At 36.3% G+C, this 21,778-nt stretch overlaps 4 protein-coding genes and 1 pseudogene across 8 annotated transcripts; all 5 read right to left on the bottom strand.

Annotated features, from left to right (window-relative positions):
- Positions 1 to 5: 5 nt before the first annotated feature.
- Positions 6 to 2,556, bottom strand: LOC140764484 (peptide methionine sulfoxide reductase-like; annotated as a pseudogene).
- LOC140765301 (phosphopantothenoylcysteine decarboxylase-like) lies at positions 2,339 to 5,649 on the bottom strand. The gene is made up of 3 exons (XM_073104308.1): positions 5,289 to 5,649; positions 3,647 to 4,015; positions 2,339 to 2,827 (listed from the first exon to the last, which is right to left on the bottom strand). The coding sequence occupies exons 2-3, from the start codon at positions 3,983 to 3,985 to the stop codon at positions 2,564 to 2,566; spliced, it is 603 nt and encodes a 200-aa protein (XP_072960409.1). The 5' UTR covers positions 3,986 to 4,015; positions 5,289 to 5,649; the 3' UTR covers positions 2,339 to 2,563.
- Positions 5,650 to 6,464: 815 nt separating this feature from the next.
- Positions 6,465 to 9,834, bottom strand: LOC140765300 (vesicle-associated protein 2-1-like). Of its 3 annotated transcripts, none has more exons than XM_073104304.1 (9): positions 9,730 to 9,834; positions 9,573 to 9,628; positions 9,398 to 9,468; positions 8,860 to 8,941; positions 8,654 to 8,769; positions 8,425 to 8,571; positions 8,257 to 8,283; positions 7,476 to 7,550; positions 6,465 to 6,889 (listed from the first exon to the last, which is right to left on the bottom strand). In XM_073104304.1, exons 2-9 carry the CDS (start codon positions 9,625 to 9,627, stop codon positions 6,755 to 6,757), a joined length of 708 nt encoding a protein of 235 aa, XP_072960405.1. In that variant the 5' UTR covers position 9,628; positions 9,730 to 9,834; the 3' UTR covers positions 6,465 to 6,754. The 3 variants fall into 3 exon arrangements, with proteins under 3 accessions (XP_072960405.1, XP_072960406.1, XP_072960407.1); XM_073104305.1 differs by having other exon boundaries at positions 9,573 to 9,633; positions 9,730 to 9,796; XM_073104306.1 differs by lacking the exon at positions 8,257 to 8,283.
- A 679-nt stretch (positions 9,835 to 10,513) lies between these two features.
- On the bottom strand, positions 10,514 to 17,342 carry LOC140764853 (uncharacterized). Of its 3 annotated transcripts, XM_073103670.1 has the most exons (8): positions 16,790 to 17,342; positions 13,883 to 16,005; positions 12,193 to 12,270; positions 11,947 to 12,104; positions 11,597 to 11,805; positions 11,449 to 11,486; positions 11,201 to 11,359; positions 10,514 to 11,073 (listed from the first exon to the last, which is right to left on the bottom strand). In XM_073103670.1, the coding sequence occupies exons 1-2, from the start codon at positions 17,181 to 17,183 to the stop codon at positions 13,952 to 13,954; spliced, it is 2,448 nt and encodes an 815-aa protein (XP_072959771.1). In that variant the 5' UTR covers positions 17,184 to 17,342; the 3' UTR covers positions 10,514 to 11,073; positions 11,201 to 11,359; positions 11,449 to 11,486; positions 11,597 to 11,805; positions 11,947 to 12,104; positions 12,193 to 12,270; positions 13,883 to 13,951. The 3 variants fall into 3 exon arrangements, with proteins under 3 accessions (XP_072959771.1, XP_072959770.1, XP_072959772.1); XM_073103669.1 differs by having other exon boundaries at positions 11,449 to 11,805; XM_073103671.1 differs by lacking the exon at positions 11,449 to 11,486 and having other exon boundaries at positions 11,533 to 11,805.
- Positions 17,343 to 18,118: 776 nt separating this feature from the next.
- Positions 18,119 to 20,376, bottom strand: LOC140766010 (uncharacterized). Its single transcript, XM_073105386.1, has 2 exons — positions 19,847 to 20,376; positions 18,119 to 18,894 (listed from the first exon to the last, which is right to left on the bottom strand). Exons 1-2 carry the CDS (start codon positions 20,288 to 20,290, stop codon positions 18,247 to 18,249), a joined length of 1,092 nt encoding a protein of 363 aa, XP_072961487.1. The 5' UTR covers positions 20,291 to 20,376; the 3' UTR covers positions 18,119 to 18,246.
- Between the last annotated feature and the right edge of the window lie 1,402 nt (positions 20,377 to 21,778).

The following is a 21,778-nucleotide window of genomic DNA, read 5'->3' as shown; positions in this document are numbered from 1 at the left end:
AGCTACACAGAAATCAGCACCAAACTCACTCATTAATGCATCTTGATCTTAATCCAAGAGCTCAAGTCATTCGGATGCATCATGCTAGATACAAGCAAAACGATATTGTGGAGAAGTTTCCTCGAATATATTACAAGGCATATCTATATATGTACACACACACAAAAGGAGAAGCCAATTATTCACCAATACAGAGTGAATCTAGAGTCTTACCAGCAAATGCAAATGTTTTTGTTCTATGTACACTCTATCCATAGCAATGAAGTGCAACCTTTAACCGTGGATTGTCCTACTCCTCCAACACGCCCACCCTTCTCCAAGTATTGCTGGTGGTACTACTCCTCAGCTTTGTAGAATTTCTTCGCCGGAAGGATCTCTGTCACAATTTTTCTGTTCAAAATTTTCCGGTGCCCCTCCAGAGATTCCCTCACAGCTTTCTCCTGCTCCGGCGTGTAGAAGTATATCCCAGACCTGTACTGGGTGCCCACATCATTTCCCTGTACAATTACATGAAATGTATACTTATCAAATCAGTTCAGGGCTGCCATATTGGCGACCGCAGCTCAAGGGTTTGCAACTCATTTAAGCAGGACAGTGATATCTACTGAGCACTGATAGTGAAACTATCTAATATGACAAAAGGTCCCCTAGAAAGCCACAGACCTAGGACTAAACATCACATTTTCTGAAATGAGGTAGCTTTTCCATTCTTCCAAGGTAAGAGATTGTATGGTTGAGATCAGGATTGAAGGACCGCGACAATTTACTGTAATTTGATTGAAGTTATCATGCCGCAATTTTTCACATGTTTTATATCGTGCTCTCTGGTCATCTTCTGAGATGAACAACTACTAAGAATAAGGGGAAAAAGAAAATGTGTGCATCAATCATTCATTGCAACCTCCATAATTCTCTCAGCAAAGTTCATTATTTTACGGATCTATTTGTTCTTTGCGAAGGATTCACTTAGGATGCGAGTAGCTTTAACAACAAATCATCGAAACTGAATTGCATATCTTCTCTTTGATTCTGATCTCTCCACCTTTTTTTTTCACGTTTTCTCTTCACAGAAACAACGTTCCGCCCGCAATCCAATGAAGTCGACATGATAATGTACTATAAAATATAAATTGCTGTCTAGGTTACATGCCAACCAGATAGTATTGCAGCTTCAGATTCTATCCTTTTTATGCTGCAAACTATGAGTACAGCAGACTTAATTCTAAGAATTTGTCAGGAACTTACACAATCACAAGCCCCTTGATATCCTAAACTCCTAACAGTATGCCAATACACTAACACCTTCCATTCTTGTGAATTACTACTAGAGGAATTAATTATTGCACAAATTAGTTGATTCATCTATATAATAGCATTCTCCCCTGCATAAAGTGTAGCTTATCAACCTTTTCCTCACAATATGCTTATCTATGCAATATAGCAAGTTGAATAACCAAAAGAAATCTCAATCGAGTCCAAACGAGCAATAAGAACATGAAATCAAACAACGGAATCTTAAGATTGAAAAAAAGAAGAAGGGAAAAACATTTACCCATCTTACCTACCGATTGAGCGTAGTGGGATCGTGGCGCCGTGATCATACTGCACCCTGACGACCTCCTTGTGGTTCGTCATCCCCGTGCACACGTCCTCGTACGTGGGCTCACGCGACTGCCCCTGGCTATACCCCACCTCCGTCCTCATCAACCCCGGAACTCTCTGGAAGGCTAGCTCGACTCCCCAGAAGCATCCGGCGCCGAAATGCGCGAACTCCTGCCCTCACTGGGCGAGTCGTCGTCGGGCCCCCCGCGAACGCCGGGGAGGGCTCCGACGAGATCCCCGGCCGAGTTCCGAACCCCTAATCCTAGTTTCCCGAATCAGCACATTGTAGAAGTAAAAGGCGGCGGGGGCGGCGGAGAGGGAAGGGGTTTGGAATTAAGGGGGGAGGCGGAGTTGGTGGGAAATTTCGGTAGTACATAGGAAGAGGAAATGCTTGCGGTGTGGTCACCGCAAGTGGGGTTAAGCACAGGACTTAGATTATTCTTACAGATTAATCCAAATATTTTAAATAATTAAATAAAAATACAAAAAATTAAAAAGAAGAAGAAGTGAGTTTTCAAATTATTTGGAGGAATAAGTATAGATGAATTTGGCACCTAACAAACCGTTTTCGGCCAAATAGACCAACATAGAAGGTTTATACAAGTATGATCATACAAACAACAGAACACATGATCATTCTGGATTAAGTAAAGTAATCACATTTATCCTCCTCCTCCAGTACCATAATCCCTTATTCAACTCCAGAAGGGGATAGCACACTACCACAACAATTGGGAGAAACACATTTCTTTCAGCATTCAAAGGGTGGATAGACTGATACAATGTTGCATTGCAACCTTATATGAACTAACTTAAAAGTACAACAGTGCATTTTCATGGCGTAAAGGAAAAGCTGCAACCGCAAAGTTCTTAATGGAAAGACATTTTAAGCATGAGCTTTTTCCAGAAATATGGTTACACCATTGCCAATGCAAAAAATCAAATTACATCCATTGATAGGTTATGGCTTGTATGAGAGTTTCACGGTAGTTAAGATTACAGAAGGTTCAGCCATTGCACCAGTCCCATAATCTCCGCATGCAAGCCTTTTGGTAATCGGAGGGATCAGAGATATGCCGAGTTCACTGATTGTTTCTAGGTGGCGTTGTGTGAAGGAATTAGTCCACATAAAGGTATTCATAGCTGGAGCAACATATAAGGGCTTGCTATAGTCCCATGCTCGCACGATGCATGTCAAAAGGTTGTCGCATAATCCACCTGCAATCTAAATAGACAAAATATTTACAGATGGCACTAAAATTTGCACAAGGACTAACAGCAAAACAAATCTTGAGGTTATGAAAAGCAACAATTAAAAATTTTAAATCAAAACCTAGTTGAACATATTTAGTCTAATATGTTCATATATTAATTTTGACCCATATAAATGAATATCACACATTAATCTCATATTTTCTAAAATTTGAGGAATTCTTTTTTCTAATTATACTAAAATTTTAGCTAAAAATTGTAAAATTTAGGTCCAAATTACCTCATATGGAATTATTCTAACATGTTTCTATATCAATTTATACCAATTTTGACCCAATTTGAACAAATTTTACATATTAGTTTAAACTTTTTATTTAAATTTGGAGGAATCAAAATTTTCATTTGATTCCTACATTTTAAAGAGTATTTTTGTATATCTAACATCAAAATGCTAGATCTTACAAATAATAGATTCAACAAACATGAGCTAAATAAAGAAAACAAAAATTAGATTGGCACGAGTTGGAACACCCAACACGGGGTTGTACCACTGGCCAACCCATGTTGGGTGCCGATAGTGTATCAACATGGCCATCCTTGGTGAGAAAGATAAAATAATAGAAACTATTCGTGCTATTCTACTCCATTATTTTTTTTCTTATGCAATGGGAGAAGGATAAAATACCATAAACTATTTGTGCTATTCTATATCCCTTTTTTTTCTTATGCAATGGACATGTACGCAAAGTCTTATATCTGTTTAACAAAATTAAACCAAATAATAAAATACACGTGATTTTTGTATTTCGTTCTTTTTATCATAAGAACATACCTTAGCAAGGGTATTTGCTGATAGTGGAGCAATTACCATAAGGTCTGCCCATTTTCGTAGCTCTATATGCAAGACTTCATCGCCTATCTTTTTCCAACTAGACCACTCATCATCATCAGTGTAGAAAATCACATCCCTAGGAAATGTTGTCTTATCTAAAAAATGTAAGGATGACTTGGTGGCTACTGCTCTAACTTCTGCCCACTCAGAAAATATACGACAAAGGCACTCAAATTTAATTGCAGCCACACTTCCTGAAGCAGCAAGGAGGACCCGTGGTTTAGTAGGTTGAACACTGTCATCTATCATGTCTTCTGATGTTAATCTTGGATCAGCCATCACCTCTTAGCTAGTAAAGTTTCTGGTTGGCTGCAATAACATAAAATGAAATAATAGTAAGATCTAGAAAACCTAACATGAAGCAGATGTTAGAACCAATAGACAAGCATATTAGACATCCAAGAATGAGCATTGTTTATTTGAACAAAATTTGTTGGGCCAACTCATAGATAACCATTGGCTTAAAGAATGAGAAGAGCAAGAGTATTCCTAAGGAAATGATAACATTAGACACTTTTGAAAGAGTTCTCTATGCCAAAAGAAAAGTTAATGCTGACAGTTTCCCCATTATATGTTGAGATTTTATCACAAAGTTACTACAATGTCATTATGGCATCCTTTTAAGATGTTTAATACTAAAAATTCATCACCATTAATTTAGATTTCCAATGTGTAATAAGGAGATTGATTAGTTTAAAGCCACAATTACTGCATGATACTACCTATTGTAACAAGTTAAGGTCATACTTCACTATGATCAAAAGATACTAACCTACTAAAGCATGGATATGAATATGGATGCGAATGCGAATGCAGTATATAGGGATTAGGGAACAAAAAAATTCTTAAACAATAAAACACGGATATAGCATGGATATGCCAATACATAAATTAACAAAATATATATATATACAATCTATTGCCAACTAATGTAACGTATGGTAGAAAAATGCATATCACAACAATACAATGCAACAATTCTAATTCTAATTTCTCCTATTGCAAATTGACGTCGATTCTAACATATACAGCTTGAAATAAGTAAAATTAACGTAAAACTAACTACAAAATAGTGGAGTTTTTGACCAATGTATTGACTATTAATACAAATAGATTCTACTTCTAACTTCACAAGCTTCAATTGACTTCAACATACAATCACTTCATTCACGCTAACTTTAAGAAAATTAAATTAACAAATATTCCAATACAAAGTCCAGAGAAAAATTGGCATTAACTTCAAGAAAATTAAATTAAGACAAACAAGATCCAACAGACGCATGGATTAATAAAGAAGAATGTAAACTTACAATTTTACTTTTAAAACAAGAATAAAATGTTCAGTGAAAAATGACTCAGAATCAGATAATTAACTTACAATCAGATAATTGCAAAACAAGAATCAGAATCAGATAATTGCATTGAACCCAAAACAATGAAATAAACCAATTGCTAATTAAGGAAGTAAAAAAAAAGAAGAAGATTAAAATAAACCAATGGCTAATTAACCAGACTAAACAGAAACTTTAACTCTGATCGATAAACGAAAGTACCTATAAATAGATAAATTAACTCATATTACCTATAAATTGGTGAAATAATGGAGCTTGGTGACGGCGACGGAGTGGTACGGTGGAGCTTGGACAAGGCGAGCTCGAGGAGGGAGGAGGCGGGGCTTGTTGACGGCAACGGAGAGAATGATGACGGCGGAGCTTGGTCACGGCGAGCTCGAGGAGGGAAGAGGCGGAGCTTGGTGAAGCGAAAGAATGGTGGCGGCAGCGGAACTTGGTCAAGGCGGAAATGAGATGGTGGCGGAGAGCATAGGTTGGCAAGCCGCCGAGCTCGAGGAGGGCGGACCGCCGAGGAGAGATTTTAAGAGTTGGGGGTGGAGGCGGCTACGGGCTCAATTGGGATTCGGGGTGGGGAGGTGGAGATTGGAGATGGGGGTAGCTGGGGGGTAGGTATAGTGTAAAATATTCAAATAGCGGGTAAACGGATATCCGATAACATTAGTTATACCCATATCCTTATCATTATCCAAATTAGCTTCTTAGACAGTAAACCCTTTTTAATGAGACTATTATTGTATGTAACCATCCATGTCAAGTTTCCATTCCTGCTTTCTTTCATGTCCTCAGACAGACATGAGAGCTAGCTTTCATCCAATTTGTTCAAAAGAACTCGCAGACAATGTCTGATGTCTGTCTGTCTGCCTGAGACTAAACAACAAACTGGCATAACTTGATGTTGAAGCTGTCCATCTTGCTAAGAACGTAAAGAGCATCATGAATCATTTCAGATTGGGCATACATGCTTGCAATCAAAGAAAAGGTTCCAGGAGTATTCACAAGCATTTTTGGCATAATTTTAATGCTATCAGAATGACAAACACCATTGTAAACACACAGCTATTTGCTTCAAAAAGCTCTTAAATTTTAGTTGTAGTAAGATTTGAGTTTTTATGTCCATCTCTTATATAAATTAATATTAAAAAAATATATGCATCTAATGTAGAAGATTAATGCAATCTTGTTATTATTACAATTTAAGAGTCATCAAAATGTCCCCATAAACACACCACCTGCTTCTCTATATATCTTTGATGGCATCTGCTTTTTTATCACAAGGATATGACAGTGGAAAGAGATAGGAGATAATGAAATTGCATAACTTTATATGTTCTTAGCATTTCAAATATAACAAGTGCTTCCAGAGATATTAATTTGTTCATACAAAGATTAAAAAAGGACAACAGATGGAAAGAAGAGAATAAAAAGATCCAATTAACATGGCAAAAGATGTGAATGAGAGACACGCTCTTCACTGTTCTCTATGGTACTAATTACAAGTCAATAACAAAAGAATATATCTCACGAGCAATCAAACTAATCTAAAATGAGGAGGCTGTAGCAACTGCATTCCTTCTAGTGCAACAAACTTCTTTAGCACCAGCTATTGCTGATAAACAAAGATAATGTGAGGCAATTTGTCAAAAGACATGAAGTATTAGAAAATCATTAACGATAGCTAACTGAGCTGGAACAGTTCCTATTCGGTGGGTGGTGCAGAGATCAGGAGATTCAATAAAAGCCCAACTGTTACACCTATTAGTCCAGCAAATGCAGCAAAGGTCAATGAGAAGCCTGCATCACTTTTACGGGTTTTACGCCTCTTGAGCATTTCCTGAAAAATATCTTAGATAATCTAGTCAAGAAGAAAATGAGAAGGGGAAAATTGTAAAAGGTATCTGCTGAATAACTAATGAAAGAAAAAGAATAGCTGTATTGACTGCAGACGTTCTCTTCAATGTTTTTGCACCACTCAATCAGTCAATGAAGTAAGGGACAACGAATACATACCACATGCCAAACCGGTAAAACCAAATTTTACCTAAATGCTATTTTACAGTAAATATGGTTCAACAGTCCTGCAGGACTTCTTTTGAAACTGGGGACCAAATACTGAACTATAATGTCAAAAATCTTTTATAAAACAAATGGAGACATTTCTCTAATATTTGTGAATTAGCTTGTAAAGAAGAATACAGGCCACTTTAATTTATGCCTCCTTTAGTTCACTCTTGAATTTAAATCTTTTTCCTATTTGCGCTCTAAATCATTACCATGGTATGCCAGGAAACATGGAACAGAAGCATAGGGGCCAAAATTAAAAAGGACACTTTTAACTTGGAAAGAAAGAAAGAAAGAAAGAAAGAAAAACGCCACTGGATATTTGAAACAGATTTAGAGGAAAAGAAATGATTATGCACCAGTTCACGTTGCATCTGCTGATTCTGTCGAAGAGTGAAATCTGTTTCTTCCTTCAGACGCTGTACTGTCTGCATCTGCACACAGAATTTATTTTAGAACAATTGAAAATCACTTTAAGAAACAAAATTTCAAATTTTGAACTTGATCAATTTGATTATATCATAAACTTAATGGTGTTAAGAAGTCATGAAATTACTATACAGTTAGCTGTGGTGCTCAAAATATAGATTCTGTAGGATCTCAAGTAGAAATGGGAAAATCAGGATGTACACACTGTGGGGTCTCAGAAATTATCGGGAGCAAGATGCATATAGGTGCCATAATTTGTTTAAGGAGTTTTAACTTCAGCATTCATGCAAGATAACTTATGGTAAGAAAAATTAAGAGCAAGATATTCAACTACTAAATGAGAATTTATATCCATTAAACAGAAATACTCATTAATAACTTAATCCTTTTTCTGACCCATCTTTTAAACTTCAACAAGGATGACACCAAAGCACTTTCATGTGCCACCAGAACTTATACAAACGAAGAGTCGTGTACAAAATTACTCTATTTATCGTATACTAGGATTTCTTGGATGTTTGTAATCTGTAGCATATATCTTAAATGAAGAAATCCTGTTACTCTATAAATTCTTGCATATACAAAGTGTTTGAAATACAGTTGCTTCATTATGAAGAAAAACCAGAAGAAAATTAGGTGAATTATTTTTATACATTTATTAAGGAATAAGGGCAAGGTAATGATAAATGTTAAGGTAATGGATGTCTTTACCGCTTCAATATTTGTACTCTTGAACACCTAAGAAAAGAAGAAAAATGGATCAGCTATCGTGTGCATGCAAATGTTTCAGGAACCAGGTCATCAAACAAATTAGTAGAAGAATGAGGTAGAGTAATATCTTGGCTTCTTCTGCGACTATAGTATAGAAGAGTATCTCACCATGCGATCATCAGAACTTTGTCTAGACCTCCTCGCTGCTGATGAGGTAAGTCCATAGTCTTCTTCAGAATTTGCATGTCCAAATGGACTTGTGTAAACAACCCCAAGCTTCAACTCTTCTATCACCTTAATGCCATCTTTATTGAACTGTGCCCAATAAGAAAAATGGCTTTAAAGATAAAAATGAAAGTCGCCTAATTTTCTATTGAATGAGAAATGCCAATCTCACTGTGTCTGCAGGGATTTCGTCAATGTCAATGCTTGGTGGTACTCTTGTACTCTGGATGAGGAATTTGTCCTTGCATTGCACGTCAGGTGAGTACTCTTTTTGTGCTTGGAGAGTGACTAACAAAAGGATGATGATTCAGTGTTGAACATGATTCAAATGCTACAATATATAACGAGAATTGGCATTAGAACTAGCCAAATCTCTACCTTTTATTGTACAGGAATCCCAAGGTTGCACCACAGAAGCGTTGGGCCGAACAAAGTATTTCCTTGGTGATGTCGTTTTCACCTACCCATATGCAAAAAAACACAATTCTCAGAAGGGATTTTGCAACACATAAATTTCTAAAATTCCTTATTCAAATTTATCCACCTCTAAAAATGCTATTTGCTTGTATACCCATTTTATTTCTTTTTTTGCATGGATGCCCTTCTGAGTTACTTTCTACTTTTCTAGGTAACCAACAACTAAAATCTGAATTTAGCTCTAAAAGGATAAGAGCACTCTCTTCACGTAGGGATGTTTCAGTAATTTTCACAACCTTACAAGAGTGTTTACATCCCTTATGATTCTAATTGCTGCTCCCAGAAAAGAAACCCAGGTGCACCCATGAAACAAAATGTGACTTTGAGGGGTCTACAGGCAAAAAAGTACCCAACTCAAAATTCTAATAAACAAACACATCAAGAAACAATACAAACTAATGGAAGAAATTGAAGAAACCAAGGTGGATAATCATGGCACCTTAAACGCCACATGGTGTTCGGTATTGTTGACGACCTTTAAATTGCAATAAGATGGCTTATCCAGCTCAACTAATCACCAAAAAAAAAAAATGCAATTTTTTCACAGGAACTAATCGACAAACAGTTTGTGGGCAAAAATTTTGGAACTTGGAAGGCAAAGAAATCAAACCTACCTTCGAAGGTTAGCTGTTCCGGATGAATCGAAATCAACCGACCACCACCACCCATCCTGTACTAGAACGGAATCAAATCATCAAAAGATTGGAAAGGAGGGTAAAATTCGGGAGTAGAAAAACGAGAATAAGATCGAAATCTCGGAGAAATAAGTACCTTTCTCAGGGATTAGTAAGAGGAAGGAATGAGGAAAGATTGGAACGATCCGGAGTCTCGGTTGTGGGCGACAACGACGGGGCAGCGCTGGCTTTAATTTTACCACCAAAATCATTAAATATATTTCTTTCAAAATAATATGACAAACATCCGGTTTATTTGCAAAAAAATACTTTTAATTTTTTAATTAACAGAAATAGACTCCCAATTTATCAAATTATAAATTCAGATTTTTTTATTTATTTAGACTAATTTATTATTTTAATCTTAATATAATATTATTAAAAATTAGAGCGTACATATATTTTACACAGATAATATATATATATTACATAAAATAAAATTTAATTACGACTAAAAAAATTAATTATAATTATAATTATATATGCTACTTAAATATTACTTTATGAATTTATATTCATCAAACTAAGTGGTAAATTTCTTTCATGATTGAGAGTGCCCTTTAAGAACTTTTATTTAATATATAGCACAATTTCAATAAAAATAGCTTCACTAACACGTAGGCCAATAAGTTGATTTAATAATATCCCCATGAGAGCAATGAGGCCAGTTAGTTGTTCCACATAAAGTTTATAAGGTTTGAGTAGTAGAATAAATTCTTTTATAAAGAAATAAAGTATAATAAATTCTATCGACAGGAAAAAGATAAGCTTGTAATAGATTGCATGCTTCCCACTAATAACCATAACGTAATTGACCATATTATAACACTTTTATCAGCATAAATCCAGCAGAGAATGCATTAGATTTTGGATTGGGAACAAGTAGTAAATTGACGTAGAAGGTTTATATGACTATATCCATAGAAACATCAGAACACATGATCATTCTGGATTAAGCTATCACATTTATCCTCCTCCTGGAAATGTATTGAATGATAAATAGCTAAAAAAACCAATTTCATTTCCTATTACTTAGCAACTGTTACACTTGCCATTAACTCATCAAACTCCTATTCCCCTCATCACCAGATGCCACAACATTATATGACAGATGAGCAGGCTTATTGCCTTCTGCGAGAGTTAGCTCTTCAACACCAAGCTCACTCCATTGCCCCACCACAATTGAGCCATTGGATATGCCATCCGGACTGGACTCGCCGTTAATTGCGAGAAAAAATTTCGAAGCCATCTTTGCACCGAGCTTCTTCACAGCCTCCTCAAGGAGGATGGCGGTACGGGTAGTAATAACAGTGGGGGTGTATAGGGATATAGGCTTGAGATGTTCCTTTGAAGAGCTGACCCTTGGTGAGCATTTAGGTGTGGATTGGAACCCCAGATTTGAGGAAATTGGTCAGGAATAGGGGGTCAGCCAGGGGGGACACTGTAAAAATCAAATAGCATGGAAATAATATTGGGTTTATCTACAAGAATCACAAATACAATAGAACAGTTGTATATGAGCTCTTCAGTGGTATCCATTCTCAATAAATAGGCTTCTCAATACTAACCTCTTCAAAAAAATCATTTGCAGGAGGCATCTGACCCAATTCTGTAGGAAAACCTGAACTTTCATTGCTTTCAAAAATAGGCTTTTCAAGTGCCGGTTCACATTCAGAATTATTGTGATGAAAAAGATCTTGTCTTAGACTATTGTAAGTTTCCTTGCCCTGCAAAATGTTGTAGATAGCATGAAGCATGAAGCATGTACCTTGACATGAACATTAGTTGAAAATAACGTTTCTAGAGTGAATTGTACCTTGACATGAAAACAGTATCCCATTCTAAACCCTTTGACTGCAAAACTAAAAATTTGGCTCAGTAAGTCAGTGTGCATTTGTACCTTAAAAGAAAGGATAATATGCTTAACAAGCAAGAAAGCATGTGATTGCTTTCATCCCAGTGACCTGATGAATGGTAGTCAATGTAGCAGAACTGTCATTTTCCTGCTTTAGAGAGTAGAAGCTCTCAGTTTCCCTCAAAGAAATATAGTTTACAAACACCTTAAGTAAGAATATGAGCGCAGCCTTTCTCTTCACTCTTTAGTTTTATCCTCTGGATTAGCAAAATGTGCCAACAAGAGATTAGAGATGTCATCCATTAAATATTGCAGGACCTACAAAGCAACACCATACCAGTTAATCTAGTGTACCATCTATGAAACTAAACCGCAAACATATGAAATCGCATAAATCTCAGAAACCATTTAATTTTTAAAAAAAAAAACTCACAGGATAGAATAACATAGAGAAACTACCTATAAATATACTACTTAAGAAAGGGTTGAATCTACATGGGAGTGCTTGTCAAATTCCTAGCTGAAATGAATTTCTTCTGGGTTGCATGCTTTTAAGCATTCTTGGCCTGCCCATGATGTGGATACAAATTAATCTTACCACAAATATTTTTCCAGATCTGCAAACAGAAGAAAAGAGCAAAACTCAGCATAAAATTTTTACATTATTTGCTAACTTCAAAGTCATAAGATCTAGCATGAACTTACAGATCATAGGTCATCATCTTCGTTCAACAACTTCCTGCCTTCCATTTCAATGACCGCATGTTGTTCAAGCAGGTACTTCTACAAGCAAAATTAAACATCTAAACTAAGGCTAGGAATAATAGACTTGGGAAGAAATGATGGAAAGCAGCAAATGGCATTAGTTAATAGATGAAAATACTTCAATCCTTTAAGAGAGTATAATATAGAACGCCACAGCAATCACAGAGCAACAACTTTTTAGCCTCTTCATAGAAAGGCATGTAATAGAATGTACTTGTGAAAAAGTATTAGTTGTGCTAAGTGTTTTTTCTTTTCTTTTCATTTCCTTTCTTGATATTTGCTTAGACTCATCGGCTTACACAAGGGTAAAAAAATACTAGAAACGTTTGAAACTATGAGGTCACTCACCTTGAGCTGATAAGTCCATTCCATACTACAGGGTTGGGGTTAAGAAGTTCCATACTACACCTTAATGATGGTGTTTAAACTCAAAGGATTTGAAAATCACAACAAAAATAAATATGCATATACCCATGTGGACATGGTTTCCCTAAAGTGAGACGATGGCTTCTTAATCTTATCCACTGGCCTGAGGCAAATAAGAGATAAACACATCAACAGAACATGTAAGGTTCACGATTTTTTAAAGCTTCGGTCTTCCGCAAACTTGGACACAAATCGACACTGCTTGACACACTTGTTGAAGCTCCACAGAAGTGTCTCATGACTTTAGCAGAAAATCCAGGACAGTTGCTAGCAGGTATTGTGATCGCATTATTCAAGCTTCTTATAAACCAAACACTTAACTATAAAGTGTTAGGATACTTTCAAGTAATTTAATGTTCCCTATTATGGTAATTTCATGCATCAATTGGAGAAAAACCTTCAGTATTCAAGTTCCACTAGGTAAAAAACAAGACCTGCCTGGTTGACAATCATTTATCACTTCCAAGACCACTATTCGGTTGCCTAACATGATATACAGGCAGCAGCAAAGTTACGCCAATGTCACATATCATACAATCCTTTAGTCCAGATTCCAGAGGAGGCTAGCATAGCTAGACCATCAGGCAAAGTAGTTTCACATCGTTATCTTTATAAGCCTCTATTAGAGAATATAGAATTTAGCAAACTAAATGCAGGATTATGGCCACCCTATGGAGCAAAGGGTTCCATTTTTGTGTTAGGGTACTGGAAATTGAAGCCTAAAAGGGGTCTTGGGTCTTAAAATATTGACCGCACATGATTAGAAGAACAACTCTGTTAGGCGATGTAGGTTGTACTTTGATATTACATATTAGGAAGATGAGTGATGAATCTTTTTATGGTTGCCTCAAAAATCCATGATCTGAATCTATCACTTTCCCCATAAAAGAGTTTGCAGCAATCATTGAAGTTAAAATTTTAATTAATAACTAGAGATACAACTAGCAAATGCACAATGCCACCAGCATACTAGCCAGAAGGGACAGCTTATTGTTGGAATACTAAACCACCCACGCCTTAGCACAGTAGGGCAGTAACTTAAAGCAGTCCTGCCAAGCTGGCAGATGACCTGGATGACAGAACATCTTGATACCAACCATTTATTCTCATGACTTAAAAAGACTACAAAATACTTATTTACATTTCAAACAAGGTACAACAACTTCCAGATTTACTATTAGGGAAAGGAAGTGATCGCAAATACCTCATAGATTGACGAGCACAAGATAGAAGGTATAAAATGCCAAGTTACTATGGACTACGCCATGAGTAATTAGGGCAATAGACCACATTTGACAACAATAGCTTGCAATGCAGATAATGACCAAAGATCATTTTTCTTGCTTAGAGCACTACACATCACATAAATTAACTCCTGATCTGGAAACAAGCCAATGTGTAGCAACATCTTGAAGAATACTTTTGCTTCATTTAGAAAGTGCCTTTTGCATAGTCGATTGATTGCTGAACTGAAATCTTTTATTGAAACCTCAAACCCAGCATTTACTAGTCTGTCAAATAGGACAATGGCTTTATAAGGCATTCCTTTTGCACACTGTGCTTTGATTATTGTGGTGTAAGCAAATTTTCTCAACTCAACACCCCTATCAAGAAGAGAATTCAGAAGAATTTCTGCCTGGTTGACCTTGCCATTCACGCAAAGGACATTAATAAGCAAGTTGTAAGTAACAGGACTTGGCATGAGGCCCTGATGTAACATATAGCCATGAAAGCGAAAAGCCATTTCCCAATTTCGTGCTTCACAAAATCCCTGTATAAGTGTATTGTATGTAATTTGATCAGCTTCTACACCTTTGTAGTTCATATCATTAAGAATGTTGATTGCCTTTTGAAACCTACCTTTCTTACAAAGTCCCTTTATAATCACACTATAAGTAATTGTATTTGGCATGATCACCTTTCCAACCATTTCATCAAACAGCTGTAACATCAAATCAACGTTTCCAGCTTCACAAAATGCATCCATAATAGTAGTGTAGGTTACTGCTGTTGGAGCCAATCCATTGAGCTCAATTGCCCTAAATATTCTTTCTGCCATTGCTAAGTTCTTAATTTTGCAAAATCCATAAATAAGTGAATTATAAGTGACAACAGTAGGATCAATTCCTAATTCAGAAATCTGTTCGTATAACTGCACAGCACTATGAACATCACCAACTTTGGCATAACCATCAATAACTATGTTATATAAAACAATGTCAATCACCTGCAATTTGCTAGCCAAGTTTTCCAAGTACCACCTAGCTTCGACCAACATACCCTTCCTACAAAGGCCTGACAGAATTGACCCGTGAGTAAATGAATTTGGTATTAATCTTTTGGAGCACATCATCTTGCACACTTGAAGTGCCCTCTCAATTTCTCCCAACTTGCAATAGCCATGGATTAGGATGGAATAAGCAACAACATCCATATCCAGACCAATGGTCTCTATTTCATCTAGTAAATTTTCTGCTTCAGCAATTAACCCCCTTTTGCAAAGAGCATTTAGAAGCACGCTATATGTGACAATATTTAACTGATATCCTCGGGCAAGGATCTCCTTCCTCATCCTTAATCCTTCCTCAATGTTCCCCTTTTCACAATGGCCAGTAATCAGTATAGTATAAGTTACAAGATCTGGTTGGAGTCCTTGCATAATCATTATCCGAATTAGCTTCTTAACCTCACTCATCAAACCAAGTAGACGGTAACCATTAATGAGACTATTGTATGTAACCATGTCAAGTTCCATTCCTGCTTTCTGCATGTCCTCAGACAGCTCCAAAGCTTCCTCCATTGAACCTGCTATACATAGCCCATGTATCAGAGTGGAGTAACTGTATCTGTCAGGAAGCAACCCATATTTAAGCATCAGAGATAAGAATGATTTAGCAACCTGTACAAATCCCACATTGCATAATGCAGACATGAGGACATTGAAGGTCGTGAAGAATGGTTTAAAGGCTTTTCCACCTCTTGCCTCTTTGAAGAAAGCTATGGCTTCTCCCAATTTGTGTTTCCTGCAAAGGCCGTCAATTAGGATGTCATACGTGTGTTCACTGTGTGAAATACCACAGGCTTTCATTTCTTCAAAAAATTCGCAGACAATGTCTGTCTGCCTGAGACTAAACAACAAACTGTCATAACTGGATATTGAAGCTTGCATGTTCAGGCTGTCCATCTTACTAAGAACGTAAAGAGCATCATGAATCATTTCAGATTGGGCATACACGCTTGCCAGCATATCCCATACATTGCTGTCATAATCCCACTCTCTGAAGTTATTGCATAATATTCCACAAAGGGATGGTGCTGAACCTGACCCTAAGGTAAAAGAAAATGAAATAATTAAGTGTTTGATCTATATATTTCTGATACAGGGAAGAAAAAAAGTTCTGAAACTAATGGTAAGAACTCAAAGAAACAACAACCAGATTGCGTAGGCTGATCCATCTATACAATGATATAAACTAGTACGAATCAAGATCAAGGATCGTTTAGGAGTCTATCTATCCAAATGCTGATAGTAAAAAGTATAGTCCTTTCCTGCTGTAATAAAAGTAATGACGAGAAAAAGATAACTGTTTTAAAGACTATCAACAAAAATTTGAAAGTACAAAAGCAAGTTAGAGGACATTCAAAAAGAAGACGCCGGTCAAGTCAACTTAAAGATCAATAAGATCATAAGAACGGAGACTAGAAAACCTGCACAAGAAAAGTTACTCATATAGCTGATGAGTATTCTAACCTTCTCATACTCTGTAAGGAAGGTGAGAAAAAATGAATTGTTGATAAAGGAATAGCGGGAAAAGGATTTAACTACAAATATCGAACTGAATAAATGGTTATTGTAGATGGAGTTAATCACGTTTGGCTTGTAATGAATCCTAAAAGTAGGTTTTTAGATTCCAAGCTGTAGAATCTATGTTGAATAACCACTTGAAACTTGGTAGGACTTGAAAACCTAAAATTACGTCATATTATCCTGACATGTACTGCATTTCAAACTGGAATTTCTAACAATCGTCATTATTGCTGGTAAATATTTTAAATTTTAAGTTCTGAGTCAAAAAGAAGAAGAAGAAGATAGAAAGATAGAAAGATATACCTTCCTCATCTACCATTTGCCTCAAAACCTTTCTCATGTCCTTCAACCTCCCCTTCCTAGCCAAAGCATGGCAAGCGTCAAAACGCAAGACCCTCGCATCCTCCTCAAGCCGAGGGCCCGAAAAGATCTCCTCTCCCAAAATCCCATCTTTTTCACTTCCGAGAGCTCCTCCATAGACTCTAGCTCGATCCCAGCTCGGAAACGATGGCCCAAACCTAATCTTCGACAGACTTAGGGCCTCTCTAAGCGGATTCTTCCCTTCTGATGAGGAACGCCCGACGTGGAAATCCTCCTCCACCACCGCCGCCGACGAATAAGACGAAAGCGAGGATTTGGGAACAACAGCACGAAGTCGAAACCAGATGAAATGCCGAAGCTTTGGACGGGAGTGCATGGAAGAGGTCAGGTTTCATGGTAAGGAAGAAGGAGAACCTCTAATCCGGTGTAGATAACCCGGTATAGATAAAGAGATATGGAATACCTCTACTGCCGCCCGAGGCCCGAGAGAGAGAGAGAGAGAAGGGGGGGGCAGTCGCAGAGGAAGGAGAGAGGAGAGCAGAGAGGGAAAAGGGCAAAAGCGAGGAGAAGTCTTGGATCAGGCTTGGATTCGGATTTTGGTCCGCTTCGGATCCACATAACTCAGCTCGATCCGACCCGGTGGGAGTTTGTAAATCGTAATAATAACTAATAAGCTAATTTCGACCCAAAAAATAAGGGGAAATTTATAAAAGGCACCCAATATTTTATTTTTATTATTATTTGCATCCCCCCGGATAGCTTTCTATGAGTAGACTCATTCATTTAATCATTTTTCTTTTATTTCCTCAAAAATATATAAATGAATTAATTAAATGAATTATATATGCTCGACTGTAATATTAACATGAGCTCACTCTCCTTTCTTTAATTATTAGTATTCTTAACAGGTATTATGGTGTTTAATTAGGTACTGCCATTTTCTTATTTTTAAAAATAACAAATATATCCTTTGCTATAAAAATATTAAATTAAAATGTTTTCTTAATAATTTTCATGATTTATTATGAAAATATATTTAGTTAGAATCTATCCCCTTTATGTGGAATTTAAATGATTTAGGATTTCAATATATACAGTGAAGTGAACATCTGATGATTTGAGGTTAGATGGAATTTATTTACCACCTAATTAACCTCAAAACCAACATTTTATTTGGTTACATTCTTATTGAAGCTTATGGGTAAAATAAAATAAAATTTGAACATAATAACCCTAGCCCAAGTAATAACATTAGATGGATTTCATTATTTCCAAACAATAAAAACTCAAATGAATTCCAAACACATCAAATTTTACAAAAGTAAGCAATCAACCTTCAATTAATTCAACCAACTCATTAATAAACCATTTGTGCTGCAACAAAAAGATTACAAATTACAAGCACTAACAATACCAAATTCCATTTCCTATTACATTTCTTATTCCTTAGCAACCGTTACACTCACCATCAACTGACCCTTTCTTGGTGCCATGATCACCACAAACCCTTCATCAGCAGAGGCCATAACATTATAAGACACATGAATAGGCTTATTCCCTTGCACTAGGGTTAGCTCTTCAACACCAAGCTCACTCCATTGCCCTGCCGCAATTAAGCTATTGGACATGCCCGGAGATTGCAAGCCAGTATTATTACCGTCACCGTATGATCCGACTTGCATCTCTCGAGATTCATCGTTAATCACGAGTGAGAATTTCGAGGTCATCTTTACGCCGAGCTTCTTAGTAGCCTCTCTGAGGCAGAGCAAGGCAATCGCCTCGAAAGACATGTCTTGAGCTTGAGTTTGATTGACTTTAAAAATAGCAGTAGCAGTAGCAGTAGCAGTAGTAGCAGCAGCAGCGGCGGTAACGGAGTCAAGGGATATAGACTTGAGATATTTGGGATGGTCGGGCCTTTGGAACTTGCTTAGGTGGAATATTGGGTTCTTGCAGAGCTGGCCTTTGGTGAGCATTTGGGTGTGGATTTGGGCCCAGAATTTGAGGAAGTTGGTCAGGAATAGTGGGTCTGCCAGGAGAACACTGCAGCTGATTCCAATGGAGTATCCATCTCCTTTGAATTTTGTTACCTACAAAAAACCAAATAATGTGGAAATAGTATTGGGTTTTTTATTTTTTGGCATGTATACCTCTCAGAAGATTGTATATTCTCTTCTAAATATGAATCTCATATTTATGTATTGATACCCTTTTAGTTACTCTTTTTGATAGCCGAATGTTAAATGAAAAATATAAAATTGCTCTACAAAATAATAAGAATATATTAGGAAAATTTTATATTTTACTCTTCTGCGATATAAATTAAAATGCAACCGTTATATTTTTTCATCATATTTAATGGTCATATCCTTAAAAGCTAAAATATTATTCATCCATAACTTAATATTGAGGGGCAAAGTTATTATTTTACTTTTCATATTAAGGGCAGACTAATCATTGCACTTTAGTCCACACCAGAAGAATTAAGCCACTGAAGGGCAAGTGCAATTTTCCTATATATTAGCTTTTTATTATTAAATTGATAGGAACGTCATCAAAATAAATAATGTATATCATAACAGATCACTTTCACAGGCTTTGATATCTAATTATTTTTGTCCTCACACAATCCTTGCCATATAGTTATTTAGAAAATTATAAATAACACTCTATATTTTAATTATTCACAAATAAAGCTATCTCTAACTTAATTATAGAATAAAATTTAAGCCCCCGGAATAACTTGAAGATAGACTGAAGCATTAATTTACGATAAAATTAAATTAAATTAAGCTTCTCAAATACTAAATTTCATAACTTCAACCGAGTGAAATGAAGTAAGTTAGAAAATATATATATATATAATCTCATTTATATAACAAAAGGAGGGGTTTTTTTTATAATATTGTTAAAGTGAAGGGCGTTTTTTTTGTAATTTTCTCTTAATTATAATTGACCAATTAATTCAACTAGGGGTATAGAAATTCATAATTATATATATATATTGTTTTAGTTCCAAAAGAAATTTAAAATTTTGAGTACCTGAATGTAGAACAGTGCAGAGAAATGAGGGTTCTCTTTGTCAATATCCACCCAATAAGCCAAAGCATCCTCCTTGGCCTCCCTATCCTCCAGAGCCAAGAACTCCGACACCGTCATCTCCGCCGTCGCCTGCACCAGCCGGACTCCGGCATCGTTGAATTTAACCTCCCAATACCCGTCGGCCTCCCCGCCCCGCCGTAGCCTCCCCGCTAGCTCCGGCTGGTCGGCCAGCGCATTGCCGATCGACTCCTTGATCCACGCCGCCACCGTCCACGCGGACTCCTCCTCGGCGACCTTGTTATAGTAAAAGATCACCCGCAGCCGGCTCTTCAGGGCTCCGGGCGGCATCGGGGTGGCCGCCACGGCGATCCGTCGCGATCGCCCTGGCTCGACGATGCTCCTCGGGATCGCCGATTGGATTGCCTCGATGTGTACTTGAGCCATCGGATCAAACAACAACACCTCGAGGCAAAAATTTCTCTCTCTTTATTCTCTTCTTTTTCTGATACAGAGTTTGGGAGGGAAGACTTATCTTGCTTTCGAATTTAAAGCCTTCTCGGTGCAGTGGTTAGTTGGTGAGCAGCAATTGAGTTTAATTCTAAAACTGGCCCTGTAATCGTACGTTACCACGAGACTACCACTTGTCCTAGTAGTTGAAGATTTAATGGTGGCATTCTCGTAATTGGGGAGAAGAACATCGGTTTCTTGGTAATCAAATGCTTGCAACAGTTGGACTGGTACACCTGCCATTTTCTTGACAAGGTTATATTAAATTTGAGTACATATCTACTAGCTAATATGGATGGGCTCCTATGCATTAAAAAAAGTCATGCTTTTGAAATTAAATGTAGTTATTTTTTTTATAATATAATATACATAATTTATATAGCAAGATGCCCACAATAACCTATTTTTACTATTTTAAGGCCTTGTTTGCTTTGAGTTTTGGGATCTCCCCGGGACTCCTAAACTGGTTCAGTAGCTAAATATATTTTTATCTTTTTATATCTAATTAAATATATTTTTTAAATAATTAAGACTAATTAATCGAGTTAGGAGCTTAGTCTTAAATCAAACGACGCCTGAGCTAACAGTGTAGCTACTGACTCATGGCATAGATCATAAATTTAATTTCTCTCTCATGAATATCAAGATTGATATTTAATAAATTATTTGTCATAATATTATATGTGCATAGCTTGTGCTTATTTTTTTTAAGGGTTAACTTAGTTGTTTGAACTTTTTTTACGGTAGTCTATTTGTCTAGCTTATAATTTATTGGCTCTGGTTCGATCCTATAAAAAATGTTCCAAATAAATATTATGTATAAAATTATAAAATGCCATTAACTGAAATAAATGTTTGCAAATAAGAACAAAATATCCATGTTTTTTTAAATAATTAGATGAATTTTAACTGCAAGTAATTTTTAAAGAGCCTCTTATGCAACAAAGAAGAGTTTTAAACAGTGTCTTGTCTATGCATAAGCTAAATATTTTAAGATATATATCAACTTTGAGAGCTATTCATGTAAATAAGTAATTTTAGAATAATATAAATACAAAATAATAATATTAATTAAAAAATATTGGGTGCATTGTGCTACATTTTCAATACTTTATACTGATTGACAAAAATATTAGAGATTTTCACATATTACAAGCGATGAACTATTTTAAAAATATCATCATTCCTGTTAAATTAACTAATCACCATTAAAACAGAAATTAAATTTTAAAAAACTATTTTGCTATATCATATAAGACAAATAATTCACATAGTATGATTGATATTAAATAAATTTAATCAAAAGTACCGATCATACGAACTAGAAGTACCGATCACTTTTTTAAATTGCGAGAGTAAAGTAGTCATATTTTATTTATTTCTTAGCTATCCATTTTTTACCAGGGTCTAGCAACAATCCGACAG

Source organism: Typha angustifolia, chromosome 8, assembly GCF_048772165.1.
Source record: "Typha angustifolia cultivar Huaian chromosome 8, ASM4877216v1, whole genome shotgun sequence".
In the NCBI taxonomy this organism is placed as follows: Eukaryota; Viridiplantae; Streptophyta; class Magnoliopsida; order Poales; family Typhaceae; genus Typha; species Typha angustifolia.
This window is presented reverse-complemented; position numbering and strand designations above follow the sequence as displayed.